Raw genomic sequence first — 20,847 nt, forward strand, 5'->3', positions numbered from 1 at the left:
GAGTAGCCAGTCAGAGCGCGCAATTGCTCATATCCAGTGAATGTGGATAGAATAAATCCAGATATGTTATCATAGTTTTGATGTCTTCAGTATTGTTCTACAATGTAGAAAATAGCCAAAATACAGAGTAGGGGTGTACAAACTTTTGACTGGTGCTGTACACTTAATTGCGTTGTAGAACATTCACAAAACAAGTTAAATCCTGTACTCTTACAAACATATTTATAAGAACTTATAAGAGACATTACTGCTGTAGGTAGATCCCTGTAAAATAAGGTATAAGAAACTCCAGCATGTATAAACCGGACCTAGTTGCAGGAGATAGTTGGCGTTATTCAAAAAGACAACCATGATTGTGAAACAGCCCGTATATGTTTATCTTTTTAAAAAAGCAGCAAATATTGTACTGTGAAAGTTAAACTGCATGACCATTTTTTATAGTCAAACTGTGCCTTGAGCAATAATAAGGTTAGTGCCCTCAGATCAGTAAGTGGTCCAAAAAGCCCCACCGCATCCGCTAACCCCCATTTAACGTTAACAAAGCAACAGCGAATAGCAAATGAGCCACTGTGCTAAATTGGCTGGACAGCCATCTCACTAATTGCTTGGTGCAGAGGCAGGTTGTGATCCCCGACAGCGGCTAACCCGGCACACTAATTTGCCTGGCGTTTATTTACATTGGGGATTAAACTCGTCACGCCTAAAGCACTACATCGAGACGATGGGAGGGAAAAAAAAAAAAACACCCAATCCAGGAATTGAGCAGCTATCTGTTACTGCAGCCTCTTCTCACGTCTCCCAGGAGCTGTTTGTGCACTGACAGGCTTGTGTTAATGACACCTGAGGAAGAGCGAGTGCGTGTGAAGGATGATGGTGGCGAATAGCACCGAGCGATGTGCAGACAGGGAGAAGACAGATATGCACAAGTGGAACGAAAAGAGACAGACGGGACAGGTCGTGCACAAACTCGAGCACTCGCAAGCACAAAGTCTTTCTGGGGTTTAGATGAAAGGGTTTGGAGTAAAGAAAGGTCAGCGAGTTCATTTAGAGGAAAATGAACTTTTCTTTCAGTGCTTTGGTATCAGAAGCTTTAACAGCTGAGTCCTTGAAGTATCTGATTCTATCGAAATGACCATTTCTAGTTCATTTCATTTCAAAAACACCTCATTCAGGGGCGGCACGGTGGTGTAGTGGTTAGCACTGTCGCCTCACAGCAAGAAGGTCCGGGTTCGAGCCCTGTGGCTGGCGAGGGCCTTTCTGTGCGGAGTGTGCATGTTCTCCCCGTGTCCGCGTGGGTTTCCTCCGGGTGCTCCGGTTTCCCCCACAGTCCAAAGACATGCAGGTTAGGTTAACTGGTGACTCTAAATTGACCGTAGGTGTGAATGTGAGTGTGAATGGTTGTCTGTGTCTATGTGTCAGCCCTGTGATGACCTGGCGACTTGTCCAGGGTGTACCCCGCCTTTCGCCCGTAGTCAGCTGGGATAGGCTCCAGCTTGCCTGCGACCCTGTAGAACAGGATAAAGCGGCTAGAGATGAGATGAGAACACCTCATTCACAGTGACTTGTATGTTAGGCAAGCTACATAATCTAAAACTAATGAACAAATTAAGGAAACATGCTTTAATATGGTAAAGTTTTCTGGAAAACTATGTTTATTTAGCATTTATGGAAAGATTCTCCTGTGTCAGTGCTTTGGAACAGTTTTTAGCCACAAACGTTTCTCTGGAACAATATCGAGCTGGATCTTACTGACTTCCTGAAAAAGAACATAATAGTAACGGTATAAATATACGGTGGTGCAGTGGTTAGCATTGTCGCCTCGCAGCAAGAAGATTCCGGGTTCGGACCTCACGGCCGATGGGGGGGCTTTTCTGCGTGGAGTTTGAATGTTCTTCCCGTGTCTGCGTGGGTTTCGTCTGGGTGCTCCGTTTTCCCCCCACAGTCCAAAGACATGTAGGTTAGATAAAATACCCAGCCACTGGGGTTACACAAGCCAGTGCATACTTGGTGCCAGTCCCAAGCCTGGATAGATTGGGGAGGGTTGTGTCAAGAAGGACATCCGGTGGAAACATAAATAATTAAAAAATAAATTAACAAACAAACCCTATGCAGATCATAATTGGGGATTGGATGATCTGCTGTAGCGACCCCTAATGGGATCAGAAGAAGAAGAAGCCTTTATTTGTCACACGCACACTCAAGCACCCAGAGCAGTGGGCAGCTGTACTACGGCGCCCGGGGAGCAGTTGGGAGTTAGGTGCCTTGCTCAAGGGTACTTCAGCCCAAGATCACCCCATGTTAACCTAACCTCATGTCTTTGAACTGTGGAGGAAACCCATGCAGACACGGGGAGAACATGCAAACTCCACACAGAAAGGATCCCATTGGCTGCTGGGCTCAAACCTACGGTAGAACCTTCTTGCTGTGAGGCAACAGTGCTAACCATGACACCACCTTGCCGCTGGAAGAAGAATAAGTATCAATATTATAGAATACAGTGGTGCTTGAAAGTTTGTGAACCCTTTAGAATTTTCTATATTTCTGCATAAATATGACCTAAAACATCATCAGATTTGCACACAAGTCCTAAAAGTAGATAAAGAGAACCCAGTTAAACAAATGAGACAAAAATATTATACTTGGTCATTTATTTATTGAGAAAAATGATCCAATATTACATATGTGTGAGTGGCAAAAGTATGTGAACCTTTGCTTTCAGTATCTGGTGTGACCCCCTTGTGCAGCAATAACTGCAGCTAAACGTTTCCAGTAACTGTTGATCAGTCCTGCACACCGGCTTGGAGGAATTTTAGCCCACTCCTACGTACAGAACAGCTTCAACTCTGGGATGTTGGTGGGTTTCCTCACATGAACTGCTCGCTTCAGGTCCTTCCACAACATTTCGATTGGATTAAGGTCAGGACTTTGACTTGGCCATTCCAAAACATTAGCTTTATTCTCCCTTTAACCATTCTTTAGTAGAACAACTTGTGTGCTAAGGGTTGTTGTCTTGCTGCATGACCCACCTTCTCTTGAGATTCAGTTCATGGACAGATGCCCTGACATTTTCCTTTAGAATTCGCTGGTATAATTCAGAATTCATTGTTCCATCAATGATTGCAAGCCCTCTGGCTCAGAAGCAGTAAAACAGGCCCAAACCGTGATACTACCACCATCATGTTTCACAGATGGGATAAGGTTCTTATGTTGGAATGCAGTGTTTTCCTTTCTCCAAACATAACGCTTCTCATTTAAACCAAAAAGTTCTATTTTGGTCTCATCCATCCACAAAAAATTTTTCCAATCGCCTTCTGGCTTGTCCACGTGACCTTTAGCAAACTGCAGACGAGCAGCAATGTTCTTTTTGGAGAGCAGTGGCTTTCTCCTTGTAACCCTGCCACGCACACCTTTGTTGTTCAGTGTTATCCTGATGGTGGACTCATGAACATTAACATTAGCCAATGTGAGAGAGGCCTTCAGTTGCTTAGAAGTTACCCTGGGGTCCTTTGTGACCTCGCCGACTATTACACGCCTTGCTCTTGGAGTGATCTGTGTTGGTCGACCACTCCTAGGGAGGGTGACAATGGTCTTGAATTTCCTCCATTTGGATTGGTGGAGTCCAAACTCTTTAGAGATGGTTTTGTAACCTTTTCCAGCCTGATGAGCATCAACAATGCTTTTTCTGAGGTCCTCAGAAATCTCCTTTGTTCGTGTCATGATGCACTTCCACAAACATGTGTTGTGGAGATCAGACTTTGATAGATCCCTGTTCTTTAAATAAAACAGGGTGCCCACTCACACCTAATTATCATCCCATTGATTGAAAACACCTGAATCTAATTTCGCCTTCAAATTAACTGCTAATCCTAGGTTCACATACTTTTGCCACTCACAGATATGTAATATTGGATCATTTTCCTCAATAAATAAATGACCAAGTATAATATTTTTGTCTCATTTGTTTAACTGGGTTCTCTTTATCTACTTTTAGGACTTGCGTGAAAATCTGATGATATTTTAGGTCATATTTATGCAGAAATATAGAGAATTCTAAAGGGTTCACAAACTTTCAAGCACCACTGTATATGAAAGGGTAACCATTTAAACATTTTTTTTTTAAGTTTGGTGGTACTTTAGATTACACTACACTGTCGGAAATAGGGATAGAGTAGGAGTCCATTTCTGTCCCCAAAGGTACAGTCTACACTAATATACCCCCTAGGGCTCATTATTAGACCTCAAGATAACTGTGTGTACCTTTTAGGGCCAAAAAGGTACATACCGTATGTGTTCCCAATCACTATAATAAAGGGTACAAATAAGTACCTTAGAGGGTCCTGACTCAGTGACAAGCCACTGTACCCCTAAAGGGACAATAATGTACTTTATGTTCTGACAGTGTTGCTAACATTTGTGATTAGCTCATCATTACGATAATGTTATTCATTCTTTCAAAGAAACCAACATATTGTACTGGGCAAACACTTTGGAGCGTTGACTTTTCCAATCACGGATCATTAAAAATTATATAATTTGACCAACAATATAGTGGAGTTCAAAAGTCTGAGAACACTAGTGACAATACTTCGATTTTGAATTCTTTTCTAATTTTCCATTCATATCCTCAACTACAACTTGAGTATAAGGTAGAATTTGGAAACGTTTACATGAATTTCAGAGTTACTTAGTATTTGGTTCGTCCCTTTTTTGTTTCAGCGACACTGAGTAATGATTCGAGTTGGCATTGATTCCACAAGTTTATGCCAAAACTTACGATCCATTTTAGATCAAATCCACGTCTGAACACATGCTTCTATGGAATCAATTTTGTGCCAAAATGTTCATACAATACTTTTGAAATATCAAACAAAAACGACAAATCAAAATACAAAAGCACACAAAAAAGTAATTTTTTTTAGACTGGCAAACAAATTATTCGTGTAATCGTGCAAAATATCAGTCTATTACTCTTCAGAAACCTTTTATTTTTGTTCCGCGTCTTTCTCAGTTTTGTTTGACGTAATTTATTTTGGTTGCGATTCCAGCTTTCTTGTTTGCGCTCCCTGACTTTTTGCTTGCAGTTTTGGCACAAACTTCACGTGTGGGTGGGCTGTCCAGGAATGCATTCCCATTGGCTAACTTGTGTTTGACTGACAGCTACGCTCAGCCATTCCCTACTCGGATTCTGGCGGACTGTTTGACGAGTGACCGATCCATTGACGGTACACAAGGATCGAGTGGACTTCAGTGGCGACTATGATATTGAATTTACACTAGTCGCCACTGAAGTCCACTCGATCCTTGTGTACCGTCAATGGATCGGTCACTCGTCAAACAGTCCGCCAGAATCCGAGTAGGGAATGGCTGAGCGTAGCTGTCAGTCAAACACAAGTTAGCCAATGGGAATGCATTCCTGTACAGCCCACCCACATGTCAAGTTTGTGCCAAACTGCAAGCAAAAAGTCAGGGAGCGCAAACGAGAAAGCTGGAATCGCAACCAAAATAAATTACGTCAAACAAAACTGAGAAAGACGCGGAACAAAAATAAAAGGTTTCTGAAGAGTAATAGACTGATATTTTGCACGATTACACGAATAATTTGTTTGGCAGTCTAAAAAAAATTTACTTTTTTTGTTTTTTTGTATTTTGATTTGTCGTTTTTGTTTGATATTTCAAAAGTATTGTATGAACATTTTGGCACAAAATTGATTCCATATGCTTCAACAGAACAGATTAGACATGAGGAAAATCTGAGCTTTATTGCAAAGCAGTTAACATGGACAATATCACAAATGTGCTTACATTTCGTAAACAAGGACTTAGAAAAAGGTGCAGAATCTTGACGATGAAATATTCCAGATATTGAACATTTACTTTCTTCATTTCAAAATACTAAAACCTTCTAATTATTTCCGATTATACCCAGAAAAAAAAAATCCCGCATTTTCAGTGATGTCTCAGACTTTTGAACCCCACTGCATATAAAACCATTAAACTTTTATTACCAGAGTTTTTTTTTTTCTTTTAATGAATAACTGAATGAATGATGGCGGGAACTCACTGTCTCTCTCCTCAGAAGTAAGATCAGGAAGACGCAGAACATGTCGGCGTGGCAGCAGCAGAGTCTGGAAAGGCCACGTGGCCCAATACGGCACCACAACAATCCAGTGCTCATTCTGCACCACCACACGCTCCTGCACAACACACACACACACACACACAATGGGCAGTGTATCAAAGTGACAAATGCATAGTTTATTCATAAGGCATAGGCTGCCCAGGCTTCAGTAACATTTCATTGAAGCATTCGTATAGAAGTGACATCATTAATCTCTCACACAGAGGCATACATAATCTTTACGGACATCAGTAATTGATTTTTTTTTTCTGCGTCATTTATTAGAACGGCACGGCTAAGTGTTTTTATGCCCTTGTCTTGTGAGCCAGCAAGGCCCTAAAAAATAATGAACGAACACGATGGAATGGTTTCTTAAATCATTTTATGTTCATTAAAACGGCAAGGACATGTAGAGTACAGCAGACAACAGTTTTACCCTGACAGCAAACTAAAGCTTTTTTTTTTTGGAAAGCATGCAGAGCGAAGCGTCATACTTAAGAGAATATGGTAATGCGTCGACCTGGTTTTTGATGGCTTTTGCGATGGACGATGAACATGTACCACCACAGGGAACCCGATCGTAAGTGCAAAGTAACGCATCTCATAAACACTTGGCAACAAAATTTGTCTCTTTATTTACATAAGATAGATGGGCTTTTATCCGGCGCTTATTTTTTATTTCCTTTGTAAAAAAATAACATGGAATTATTTACTAACGGGTTTTACTTAAAATATTCACAAGGTGTTTCATATAAAACTCGTTAAAATAGGTTTATTAGTCCACTAGCTTCTTGGACAATTGATAGTTGTAACCAGACAACCGTTTGACATATCAAGATCGCAGCTCGAATCCTCAGAGCTCAGACGCTGCATTCGGTCGAGGAGGATGTTTTCCAGTCGGTATTTTTACCAAAGGTTTTAGGTGACGCTTTTTTTTTTTCCCATAGCAGGCAACGTATCTTTGCACTGGATGCTTTTTTACCTGAACAATTTCTTATTCTTCATACTCATCGAAACATAGCTATTATACAGTTCAATAGCAATTATGAGCATCTTTCCTTCGTCTAAAACTACCAGAAATCGATATCGATTAGTTATGTCCGAAAATATTCTACGTTAACTATGACGTAAAGTGAAAGCGCTGGTTCACTGCTGTCCACCAGGCACCCAGCAGAGTCGCACTATAATAACTGTCGTGGTGGTGTTTCTGGAGCATGGCATGCGGTGTCAAAGAAAGGAATAAATATGTATCATAACTGTGATGCACATCTCATTACTTGACATATCAAGATCGCAGCTCGAATCCTCAGAGCTCAGACGCTGCATTCGGTCGAGGAGGATGTTTTCCAGTCGGTATTATTCCCAAAGGTTTTTATCCTACTACGCTTTTTTTTCCCGTCACTGTCCCTTTTTCCCTTTCCTTTATCACTGTTGCAAGACAATGCAGTGATTTATTGACGCGAAATACACAACACTACACAATTCAATGGTTCATATGCTATATTCTTATTATTTTTATTATCCTATTGTGATGCTGCAGCTTTTCTGTGTTGGGTTCGTTACTGGCCCTCTTGGTCTCCCATACCCCTTTTCCACCAAATCAGTTCCAGGGCTGGTTCGGGGCCAGTGCTGGTGCTGGTTCACAACTCGTTCAACTTGCGAGCCAGCTGAGAACCAGTTTGCTTTTCCATAGCTCGCGGTGCTAAGGGAAGCCACGTCATTACGTCGCTGTATACGTCAGTTACGTCGCTACGTTTGCATACACTTTGGCGCAAATATCGAAGCAAAAACAACACGGAAGAAGCAGCAGCAGCAGCAACAACAATAATAATAATGGATGACTTCGCGTTTGTACAGCTGCTGCTTCTCGTCGCTTAAAAATGGCAATCTTTCGCGGTCTTGTTATTGTTGTTGGTCTTAACAACTCCCCCCCCCCCCCCCCCCCCGCTGACGTAAGCGGTTCTTTCCTCTGGCCCAGCAGAGAGTTAGCCTGGGAAATCCCATGCTGCTTTGCACAATCGTTCCGATCTGAAAAGACAGCATGGAAACTATGGTCTAAAGGCTCGCCTGAGTTAGGGAGCCAATCAGAGAGTGGGGAGGGGTGGAAAGACGGTGACGCGTACTACTCGACAAACGGAAGCTTGTAGTTTATTTGGGACTGTTTACAGATCACATTTAACATGGCGGCGAGCGATACGAACCAAACTAACCAAACCAGCTTCTCTCATATTTGTCTTGCACAAATGGCAGTAATCATTCGGTGCCATTGTTTTCCTATTTTTGTTTTGCCTTCTCTTTCCTTCTCTTCTTCGCCTCTTCGTCGCTCTAACTACGTCACTGGGTACAACTGCCATGATTGGCCATGGGCTACGTATACGCCAAATGATAGACATTCGCAACGTCCAATAAACGGCCGTTGACAATCGTAAACCACACCTCCCCTACGAGAAAGTCAATAGGCGGATTCCAGACCATATTTCACTTGTGATATGGTCTGGTGTTAACCAGACTAGCAGAGAGCTGGTGCTAGCCTGGAACCGTTTTTTCTGGCCCCAGAGCCAGTTCTTTGTCAGTGGAAACAGAAAACCCGGTTCCAAACTAAGCACTGGCCCCGAACCAGCCCTGGAACTGCTTTGGTGGAAAAGGGGCACCAGTGTTTTGGTTTCTGTTTTGTGTTTGTTTTTCAGCCAGCAGGGGGAGCTCTGGGGCTCTGATGACGTGACTAATTGGTGGCGTAATTAGGAGCCGGATAAAACCTGGACCGTCCAGTCCGTGAGGGGGCTTGCTTGCTCGACATCACGCTTGCTGCAGCGCTGGCTGCGCTCCCCACTTATTGGTATTTACTTTTTTGCACTACATTCCATTATGCTGACATACATTACAGTTTTGCTTTGTTTTACATTTACTGACTTCTGTATATAGTTCTTTAATAAATCTATTTTTGCGTTTGATATACATCAGTGTGCCCCCCCTCCCTTATGTTGTGGCGGCCTTGAGCCAGGCAGTCATGACACTATTCAGGTTGAGTCTGCGCCCCGCAAATATTTTGCTCATACACTCATCGGGAACTGCTTTTAGGCATTGCCTAAATATCTATCGATATTATTGTATATCATACGGAAAGGCAGAAAGCCAATCTTTTTTTTAAAATGGATCTCAAGATAAAGTGCTAGCTTTTTTTAAAATCTATCAAAGTGAAAAGAAAATCGCTTTTAAATATATCATTATTTTATGGCTTTTATGGTCAGATGTCTGCAAACTTTTGGTCACGTTGCGTATTAAAGAATTTTAGACCACGATGAGGAAAGCTGCTCCATATTTATAATCTCAAAAAAGTTTTTGGCAAACTGTCATAGAGGGTGCTAATACAGTGAACTGGATATCAGCCCAAAAACCAAAAGAAGAGGAGAGAAGTGCTCACATTGCCGAGTCTTGTTTGTTCTCGGAGCATTGTCGACATTTTAACAGGTGGTAGATGTCCATTTCACTACTGGTTTTTTTTTTCCTTTTGGTATCTGCTGGTGAACATCTTTAGGGTACACAACATTCATTGAATCTGTTTTCTATCTGTAGTCACTTGTTATTAGTTACACTTTGACTGTATTTCAGTATAAATATGGAGATGATTATAGAAAATCGTGTGTGCTGATTGGTCAAGAGATTCGGACTATTTCTCAATAATCACCTTGAGTGACTCGGAAAAATGGCGGCCAATTGCTTTGTCACTGTAAGTGAGGAAGACCTACAAATTATGAAAGAAAATGTTGTCCCTAAAAGCACTAAAGATGCTACGAAGTTTGGTCTAAAACTATTCAACGGTAAGGTGGGATTGGGATTTATTTTATCGATTTTGAAGCAAGGTATTTTATGCGAGTCGGCATAGATAAGTGACACAAGGTTGAGCCGTACTGTTATTACCTTTGCATACCGTTTTTGAAGATTGAAATAAATGATTTTTTAATAATTTTTTTTTAAATAATCACCTGTGTATTTATACCAAAACAGTTACCCGCCTCAGGCTCAGTGAATAATAATGTTGACTTCGGCTCGGTTATTATTCACCGATATTCACGTCGCCTTTGGCGAATAATTGTTAATTAAAAAGGCAAATCCATTTCTCTCAAAGGTCACGATGATAAACATGTCTGAAAGTTCAGTCCCCCAGCCAGTTGGAATGTCTCTGATGCTCTTTTCTTATGTATATGATTCCACAGTAATTATTAAAAAAAAAAAAAAATCCCAACTCGGAATACATATTTCCAACCAGACCAGTTCCTTGAAGCATGCGACCACTCAGATTTAACCCCCAATAAAGGAGAACTGAAGTCATTTTTAAACTTGCTTTATTTCTTAATTAACGTGTTATTCAATTTCGTTTTCGGTTTTAGTAACCTTATATCATGACGCGTATTGGCAACTAATTGCAATTAAATATTATACTTATCGGCCTATTCGGTTTTTAGCCATGTTGAATTTAGTTCGTTCGGTCCACGGCAGGCGTCGCTTATCCGCACGATCTTCACGAGACTTCGAAATGTGAAGTGTCAGCCAGGTGTCAGTGCTGCCATTTTGAAAACTGTTTTCCAAACGAAATATTGCACAAAAACGAGTTTAAATGACGATTACTGCCGACTTTTTTCAAACTTTCCCGACTGCTACCAAAACAACCAAAACTTCCGGCTTGATTACATCAGCATTCGAAAGAGGGTGCTCGCATCTTTTGATAACGTTGGCAGATGTTGGTGACTTTGATGTCTGCTGTACGTTTTACTTCCGTCCTACGAAGTCTCGCACAGGTCTCAACGAATCTCGTTTACGGCCGTTGCTTTGACGTACGGACTGATGTATTACAGAGCGCATTTCAAACACTCATAACTTGTCATAGCAGTGACAAAATAGCGATCAGAAATGCATTCCGATATTTAATAAAATGAGAGAAATAGAATGTTGTTGATAAAAAATGTTCCTTCGGTTCTCCTTTAAAAGAGCCGTCGTGGGATGGAAATGGCCTGACTTGATGCAACATGTGTCTCCGAGGACAGGATTGGGGAGGCAGGTTTGGAACATGACAGCTGATGATGGATTACACGATAGATGAAGTTGACGGGTGGCTGCTACAGTGAGCCAGATCCTGTGGAGGAGAGGATTGACAAAATACAGCTCGGTGCATTAGTGAGTGATGGGAAATGATTAGAACCTTGGCTAACAATGATCTTCACACACACTGACTGCAGAGACAGAGAGAGAGAGAGAGACACTCCAGCTCGAGACCAAATAGAGGACAAAAGTTAGTTCAGCTTGGATTATACAAAGGCAGTAATGGAATGTGTTTTCCACAATGTGCTGTTTACCTTTAGATGTTTGCTTTGAGTGCTTTTTATTCTTTATTTCTTTGGCTGTAGGCACACATTTTTGCTTCAATTTATATTTTAGTTTAAACTATCCTTTCCACAGAAACACATGATGCAATTTCGCTGGAAAGTTTCTGAGCTCGCTTTTGACTAAACAGAAGTAGAACATGACACTAGGCCAAGACTCTTGTGCCATGCACTGTTCAAAACAGCCCTCAACAACTTTCAACACAATCTATATGTGTTTAGACGACGTAATGAATCTCTAAACAATGGAGGAGTACCTCGTAATACCCCATTTTCTATGTCGCAATGCGCCTTCGTGGTTCGAACTTGGCTGTGTTTACAGCGTACATCCTTGAGAAACTTATTTTACTTTCAACACTAACCCCAAGACAACAAGCTGAAAGCAATCTGCTGATACGGTGATATTTATTTATATCCAGCTTTACTGTTTATGCATTCACTGCCAGCGATAACGTCGCATAAACTTTCGCCATTTGCATCATAGTTTAAGCATCAGCACAAGTTTAGACAAGAAGATGATGACAGACACATCCTTGCTCAAGTGTTGTATATCCAATACCGTAAATCAGTGATTCCCGAAGTAGGGTCCAAGAACCCCCGGGGTCCAGTACAGTAGTGGACTTCACAACCCACTCTTTTCAGCGTTATCACAATTAACTGCTCACTTCAACCAGATAGGTTTAGTACAAAGTAAGGAATGCGTCGATATCAATACTGAGTTCAGGAACAGGTCCAATATTTTATTCATTTACTCATACTCGTGAGAAAAGTCTTCTGATACCATGTGATACTTACTATCTGATGTAAGCCTAGTGTCCAATGTCAAATTAATAAGCAAGTAGACAGCAACGTGGACATGTTTCATTTCACTCTGTGGGAGGAAGAAGTACAGCATCTTCCTATAATACATGGAACCTTGTATAATAAAACATCTTTATGGAATTTAATAAAGTACGTGGTGAGCCGTGATTATTAGAGCTGGGACTTGAGCTCAGCCAAAACTTAGCCAGACACACCAAAAAAGCAACAGGGCAAAGGATTTTCCAAGGGATTAGCAGCAAGATGTCGGGTCGCTCCGTTGTGTGCAGTTGTCAATGTTGATTTTAAACGTAACTAAGTCAATTACAGAGCGAAATGAATACTTCAGTCTGAGTGAAAAATACTGGAGCGAGCGTGCAGCGTAGAAGAAGAATCTGGAGACAGAAATGTTAGTTTCTCGGTCGTTAGCCTGTGCTACTTGCTCTCGATGGCACTGGCTTGACCGCTTTATTAGCATTCGCTAACACTACTGATGAACGCTACACCGGCTGGAAATTGACTTCACTGCTGCGCTGACGGCGCCGAGTCGCAGTGAAGCTCGCGTTGGCCTTTGAGAAGGCTGAGCGCGATAAATTTTTGGTCCCTCTCACTATAAATCAAAATCTGATTGGTCAATTCATCTGTCACTTCCGACATAAACATACACCGCCATGGCCGTCTGTCCCGGCAATGAAGTCCGAACCAATGAGTGAGCCAGCTCTAAACTCTTTTCAGCCTAGAGACAACAAACAAAAATAAATCTCACTGGATAACTCGATTTTAATGTTTTCAGGACAGTAACCCTTTCATTTCTGAAGCAAATTTGATAGTAAATGAGGCCAAATTAGAATTAGAAGAGAATTATCATGAAATGATAAAAGAATGAAGGAAATTAAATATAACATTTGAAATACTGATGTGTTTGGGCCGTCTCTGAAGGACTAGAAGGCCCTGACGGTTCCGCTCTGGATTTTATCTGTTAAACACGCCTTTAATAGCTAGATAGTGTGAGAATGGCTGATCAGACTTCATTCACAAATGAGTGCCATGAATTTTACACACACGAGCATGAAGCAGTGACGCATCTTCACAACATCACTTCACTTCAGCGAGCACTGAGCACTATGATATGCATATTTACCAGAATGTACACTTTGCTCATTTTTACTGATCATGCTCACTGATAATGCTTTACACACTCAAGTCAGCTATTGTAGCATAGCCGCCCACTGCTCTGGGTACATGTGTGTGTGCTCACTTGTACGCGCGCATGCGTGTGTTCACTGCTCCAGATGTGAGAAGCATGTGAGAAAATAAAGTCGTCGCCTTCTTCTGATTGGTCAGATGATAACGATTCATTTTCTGGCTTCAAGGTTTATCATTAATGAACTGGTTCTAATACAATGTTTCTATAGCAACAGCTCACACAGGTACTTGTATGGTAGATGTTCCATGAGGCGGCACGGTGGTGTAGTGGTTAGCGCTGTCGCCTCACAGCAAGAAGGTCCTGGGTTCGAGCCCCGTGGCCGGCGAGGGCCTTTCTGTGTGGAGTTTGCATGTTCTCCCCGTGTCCACGTGGGTTTCTTCCGGGTGCTCCGGTTTCCCCCACAGTCCAAAGACATGCAGGTTAGGTTAACTGGTGACTCTAAATTGAGCGTAGGTGTGAGTGTGAATGGTTGTCTGTGTCTATGTGTCAGCCCTGTGATGACCTGGCGACTTGTCCAGGGTGTACCCCGCCTTTCGCCCGTAGTCAGCTGGGATAGGCTCCAGCTTGCCTGCGACCCTGTAGAAGGATAAAGCGGCTACAGATAATGAGATGAGATGTTCCATGTAACCTTTTTTTGTGCGTAATTGTTTGAATGTTTTCTGTAAGGAGTCTCCAGTTTCAGCGCTTTGTAACAAGCTGTAAATTGTCCGTCATAGAAAAGTCTTCAGAGCAAAGGGCTTTCTGGTTTCTCGTTAACAAGCTGTAGAGAGAAGAGTTTATAGCTGCTATAACATAAGTGAGAACAGGAACTAACTTGATTTGTGAATGTTTCCACACATACAAAAAAAAAAAAAAGTATGATTATTTAATTCATGAACAGTCAAGAGTATCACTTTTATATATTCAAAAAAAAAGTTTTCGATAAATAATTTAATAATAATATTCGCAATTAACAATTCTTACGCAACAATAGGTAAGCTCCGGTTGCTAAGCAACATAAGAGACAACTGTTCAGATTAGGGCATTCCATTAAAGACAGAACAGTTGCATAAGTATACTGGTTTTATTGGTATCTGGTGCATTAATTCAATAATTGTGACGTGATTACGTACATTGAGACGTGTGTACATCGAGGATTTTACAGCGGCTTCGAACGCGGCTCAGACAATCCGATTTTAGAACCGAAATCGTTTTATAATTATTTTATAATGAACCTCAGGACCATCTTAAGGGCAGTTTTACAAACGGATTATACACTCACCGGCCGCTTTATTAGGTACACCCATACATACACCTGCCGTTTGATGCAGTTCTCTAATCAGCCGATCCCTTGACAGGAGCACAATGCATCAAATCACGCAGATACAAATCAAGAGCTTCAGTTAAAAGTAGACGGCCTTTCGATTTCATAAAATCGGTGAAATTTATTTCCGTCTGAAATTTGGTCATTGGGATATATGTTTATTTCTGTAATACCTAAAAAAAAAAACAGGTCTTTCTGTGGCTGGGAAGTTATTTAATTTGAGGTGATTAAAGCAAATAATGTGCACGAAATCGCTCGCTTCACACAGTCAAGCAGACAGAGGAAGTCCGTGTGTGTGCGCATGCGCAGGTTTACCTTTGAGCGTGCACTGACAGTTCCATCATTCTGTCGCTAAACGAACAGCTGATCACACCGAGGTGCTCACTGAGCGCCGATATTTATTAGTTTGGTCCTGCGTTTCTTTTCCTTCATATATAACATAACATCTTTTCTTCTCGCTTTCTTTCCGTTACTGTAGTCGGTCTTTCACGTTTCATTCGCACGCTCGCGTCCTCCATTTTTCTCTCCTGTTTCAAATTTGTATCCCACAATGCCTTGCGCGAACGGGGAAAGCCCACCACTATGTGATGCATGACGTAGTAGCTTGTTTTGCGTCATGGTGAAGCAGGAAAAAATAGCGGAGAATTTAGCGCCACGTGGCCCTAAATTCATTAATATGTTCTATTTTTTAAAAAACTAATAAAATTGGAAGTCTACGATTCGAATTCTACGGAAGCTGCGAGAGGCCCGTCATATAATCTTTTTTTATTCACCTTGTTATCCCGAGATAACGACAATTAATTCAGGATGTCGAGAAAACAACACAACTAATTCGAGATCTCGAGAAAACAAAACCGTTATTCCGAGATAACAACATAATTAATTCAGGATGTCGAGAAAACAACGCAACTAATTCGAGATCTCGAGAAAACAAGACAATTATTCCGTGATTTTGAAAAAACAAAACAATTATTTCATGATCTCGAGAAAACAGCTGAGATTTCTAGCAGAGCTGCGCCCCCTGTGGGTCAGACAACAAAGACTTAGAAATTGGCGGACATGTAACAGAGCAGAAATGGCTTTTTACGATGCCTTGAGAGAGAGGGGGCCAGTCTTCTGCGGAGGTGCCGCGGACTAATTTTAAAATTGTCCCTTATTAAAAGCAGGGCTTTGAACCGGTTCAAGGAACGAAAACGAAAACCGGGAACTTTTTCTATTTCACATGGAACAGAAACGAAACCAGAAACTTTATTATTTTTTATGTTCCGGAACAGAAACGCTTATTAAAAATAATGGTAACTGGTTAATACCGGTTTTTATTTCGTTCCTCAAAGTTTCCGTAGCCTACAAATAAAAAAGCCATTCTTCTCCTGCGCAAGTTTCTATGACCCGCTGGGGTTCACTTCCTGTGTGATGTTCGCTGACTGAATGGAGAGAGCGGGAAGGTGGACTGCTATCACGTCTCCATGTGATAAAGTGAGTAATTGCATTACTGAGTGTCTGAGCAAAGAAGAGCCTGAACGTTGCAACCTCCCTATTGGCTGTTTGTAAAAATGTATCAGTTGTTGCCCTTCCCACGGGAATCATCGCGGGCTCGAGAGACGAGACCTGACGAGTTAGTTCGTTGGTAGCAGAACAAAATGTCTGGACACAAATTGGGTTTTCAGAAAAGGAAAGAAAATAAACGGAGGGTCGAAAATACAAAAAAGGAGGCAGAAAATGCAAAACGAGTTTTAAGGTAGGGCAAATGGTTACTTTTCTGAGGCAGCCCGCCGTGGCTGCCTGCAGGCTTATTTATTATAGCCCATTTAGTTAAAATAGTTGATATAAAATGTTTATAGTTATAGTTATGTGATGGTTGTCCTGATTTAGACTGGTGTTTTTTTTTTGGGGGGGGGGGTTGCGTGATGTTGCACCCGGGTCCAGATTAGGGCAGAACCGGCCCTGGCTACATTTCAGGTGTAGTTTGTTTTATGTATGTATGTGTGTACTTGCATAGATGTGTACTTGGTCTTCCAATATGGCGCCTAACAAAATCTCGCGGCGCGGTAACGTCATGCGGTAGCCCTCTATAGGGCCTGACTAGCCTTTGGTAACACACTAAACGAATTATCTTTCATTTTTGGCACTTTTTCTGTTTGTGTAGATGGGAAGACATACTGAGAATCCAAATCGCCAACATTTGAAATAATAATTGTTTTGAATTAATTCTTGTCTTATTTAATGAAGGTTGTAATAGAATTAGCCTACATTTGGCTTAAGCTGGATGAGACAGAGACATAATTTTATAGCCATTTGTTAAACAGCTGACAGGGAACGTAATTAACCGTTCCGGGAACAAAATTTTTTTGTTCTAACCGGTTCGGGAACGTCTATTTAATGGTGGAACCCAAAACCGGAAACGTTAAAATTCCGTTTCTGTTCGGAACGAACCAATAGGAAAAAAATTCTGGTTCAAAGCCCTGATTAAAAGACTTAATGCAATCTCTCCTTGTGTCAACCCCTGATCAAAATATTGCCTTATTAGGTGATCGATTATTCCAGACATTCTAATGACCAAAGTTGCGTCTATACAGAATGAGAAATAGCCCCAAAGTCAGCATATCACAAGTCTCTTGGCGCACCTGAATGAACCATTTCTCAGCTGTTTACTCGAGATCATGAAATAATTGTTTTGTTTTCTCGAAATCTCGAAATAACGGTTTTGTTTTCTCGAGATCTCGAATTAGTTGTGTTTTCTTCTCGAGATCCTGAATTAATTATGTCGTTATTTCGGGATAACAAGGTGAATAAAAAAAGGATTATATGAAGGGCCTCTCTCGGCTTCCGTAGAATTCAGTAGTTTTCGGTCCACTAAACAAAAATAACTGGGTGTCGGGAAAATTCTTTTCATGACCTCAACTTGAAAAATCTGAAAGGCTGTACAGCTTTTAATGTTCACTTCAAACTGGGAAACATTGCGATCTCAAAGTGTGGCTTTTACTGTGGCATGGGTGTTGGTTTGAGCCAGATGAGTATTTCTGGTTTGAGTGTTTCAGAAACTGCTGATCTCCTGGGGTTTTCACACACAACAGTCTCTAGAGTTTACACAGAATGGTGCGAAAAACAAAAAACATCGAGTGAGCGACAGTTCCGTGGGTGGAAGCGTCTTTTTAAAGGTCCCATGGCATGGTGGTTTGTTGATGCTTTAAACGGGCTCGTGGAGGTTTCCGGATGTTATATCCGCAGCCTTTCTTGAAATGAACCCTCGGCACGTAGATATAGCCTCCGGGGAGAAAGCCCCATTTCAGTGCTTTTCCCAGTGCGTCGTTTTGCTAATGAGAAGCAGGAGGCGGGGAAGGGTAGAGGGTGGGGGCGGGTCTTATCATTAATATTCGTGACATGTAAACGTGTTACCTTTGATTGGCTAACAGCACTGTGACGCTACCTCCAGTGGGTCAGAACAAGCAGATGTGGGTGTCTTACTATGGCGAGAGAGAAGGAACAAACTGCGAAGGGAAAAATACCGCGCGCTGACGTCATTAAGGTGCGACGCGAGGAAATAAAATAAATTCAACAAATGTTTGGGTTTTTACTGAACAAACAAACAAATAAAATGAACGAGTGACTTAAAAAAAAGAATGTGGGTGTCTTTGTAAAAACTGTTTTGATTGGCTATTATAACAGAGCATGCTGCATGCTTTTTGGTTTTGTAGTGCAGAGTACCTGGCTAACTGCAGGAAGCAGTTAGCTGCACAGCTAATGTAGCCATTGCAAGGCTAACGTGGCACCGATTTTAAAACACGGCAAAACGACGTAACAGTTATACACTTACTTGTTCGGTGTTTGTGGCTGATGCGGCAGGGATGCTTGGTACGGACCCAGGCTTCAGTGACAGTTGATGTGCAAAACCTGCCCTGTACTGTCCCAAGTTGTGGAAACATTCATCAGGAAAATGCTTCCGACAAACATACACCGTCTTAGGTAGACTCGACGGCGTATTATTGAAGTAAATAAAATTAAGCCACTGCGTCTTCAGGGGCTCTCCCGTCGGCAGTAAAAACAGACTCCTTTCTGTGTTGTCACATCCATGTACAGCGCAACTTCCATGTTTGGTGGCAACTTTTGAGCTGGGCGGGGCAATCCATACAGTGGGTGGGAATCCAGAGGGGGGGGTGTGGGGATCATCTCCCTTGCTGACGTAGTAAAGGGAAGAGCTTATCAACGCGCCGTTTTGATGCGCCATTCTCAAATGTTGGGCATAGTTTGGTTTACACATTATGAAATTTCTAGCCACTGGGGTGACTTAAGAAGGTCAGAGGAACTCATTTTAACGTTAAAAAACCTCAGAAAGTGAAAATTTCATGCCATGGGACCTTTAACCTTCATCCTACCAAGTGCGGTCCATCTGGACCCCGCACCTATATGTTTGTTTGCCATTTTAAAAATATGTGACATACTGCCTCACCGTTTTATGAATTTGTCAGAATTTATGTCTTAATTAAAACACTAAAGCACCGGAAGATCAGCTTTTTGCATTGTGAAGGTATAATTAATTTGTTACTGGGGTCCAATCGGACCCCAGAGTAAAGTTTATCTGTCTTTCATTTTATAATTGAATAGCACACTGAAAGTTAACTTCTTTTATTTCTTTTATGTTCCATAATGAAACTATCAAGGCATTCCTTCTTGGGGTCCGTGTGGACCCCACTGCTGCAATAAGCACAGGCTGCAAAACAAAAGCCCTAAATTATTTTACAATTACTTTTTTGTTTTAAATTCTGTAAGAAAAGACCTAAGTTGTAATCCAGAATGTTTTACAGCTGCATGAGCTGCAAAAATGATGTATATAATGCCAATTTTTTTTGTGGCGCTATAATTTGCTACATGTACTGTATGCTAGTTATTGCAATATTATTGCAATGTTATTGCAATTATAATACATCATTGATATTCAGCCATAGTGGATTTTGTTCTTCAATAAAGTTATGTCTGTTTGCTGCATTGAATTGGTTCTTACTGCATTGATTTCAAGGTATTTCCTCCTGGGGTCCATACAGACCCTGCCTGGTAGTTTGTGTATGTAAAATTGGCTGGTAGGATGAAGGTTAAGTGTGTTCTTTATGTCTTGGGCCCTTTAGTGTATTGCTGTTATTAATACAAGATGTTCTGAACAAAACTTATCTGGTGATTTTGTCTTTATACTGTAAGCTTTAATTTTAAAGAAAAGTATTGGGGTCCAAACGGACCCCACATGGTAAGATTAAGGTGTAAAATAGCATGGTAGGATGAGGGTTAATAAAAGAGGTCAAAGGAAAATGACTTCTGTTCAAGATACTGTTTCAAATCCTTAATATATAAAACATAAAACTGAGCACGAGGAATTAATTGTTGGCAGGACGTGGCCGCAACCAACACAAACCGAGCTAAATATCGCCCTGATTTCTTAATACCAAATAGGTTACTCATTTCAGTATCAGTACCAAAAAACGTTTTATCCTTAGTTCATACCTCAACAACTGAAAAAAACAAAACAAACAATGTTAGTGGAAAGTTCAGGAATAAAAAGCTTTATGGCTCCAAAAAAAGAAGCCGACGCTGTGTATTGTATTGCATCGTACACAGATTTAAATAATTAGCCTGATATTTGAATAGTTGGATTTTGTTCATCAATTAATCTTTACCGAGGGGGGTCTGTGGAGATTATTTTGCGGTTCAAAGAGCCTCAGGCTGCAAAACGTTCTCAAAAAGAGAACCCCTGCTCCAAATAAATTACATCCAGATTCCCTCAAGGTCTGAGAATGTTCTGGAAAGATGTGCTGTCTCTTTCGGCGGCGATGTCGTGGTGAGAGCATGTGGGCCTGCTGACAGGGAAGAAGCATCGCACAATGAGCTCGCATCAGTGGGAATCACATGTGGAAAGTGATTAAAGTTTTAAAAGGCACAGCTTCGTTACATGACAGTACGACTACACAACCGCGGGTTATTAAATCTGCAATTAAACACAGTTTACAAGCGCATTATTTAACAATTTCTCAAGTAGGCACAATAGCAGTTGCCAAGG

General features: G+C 41.3%; 1 protein-coding gene across 4 annotated transcripts in view; it reads right to left on the minus strand.

Moving 5' to 3' along the window:
• Nucleotides 1-20,847, minus strand: part of galt (galactose-1-phosphate uridylyltransferase) — a 324,066-nt gene that overhangs the window by 158,738 nt on the left and 144,481 nt on the right. For all 4 annotated transcript variants that reach the window (XM_060908973.1, XM_060908974.1, XM_060908975.1 and 1 more), the window contains one exon: nucleotides 6,062-6,194. In XM_060908973.1, the coding sequence (XP_060764956.1) occupies nucleotides 6,062-6,194 (133 nt within the window). The remainder of the gene's footprint in view (nucleotides 1-6,061; nucleotides 6,195-20,847) is intronic.

Source organism: Neoarius graeffei, chromosome 25 (assembly GCF_027579695.1).
Source record: "Neoarius graeffei isolate fNeoGra1 chromosome 25, fNeoGra1.pri, whole genome shotgun sequence".
In the NCBI taxonomy this organism is placed as follows: domain Eukaryota; kingdom Metazoa; phylum Chordata; class Actinopteri; order Siluriformes; family Ariidae; genus Neoarius; species Neoarius graeffei.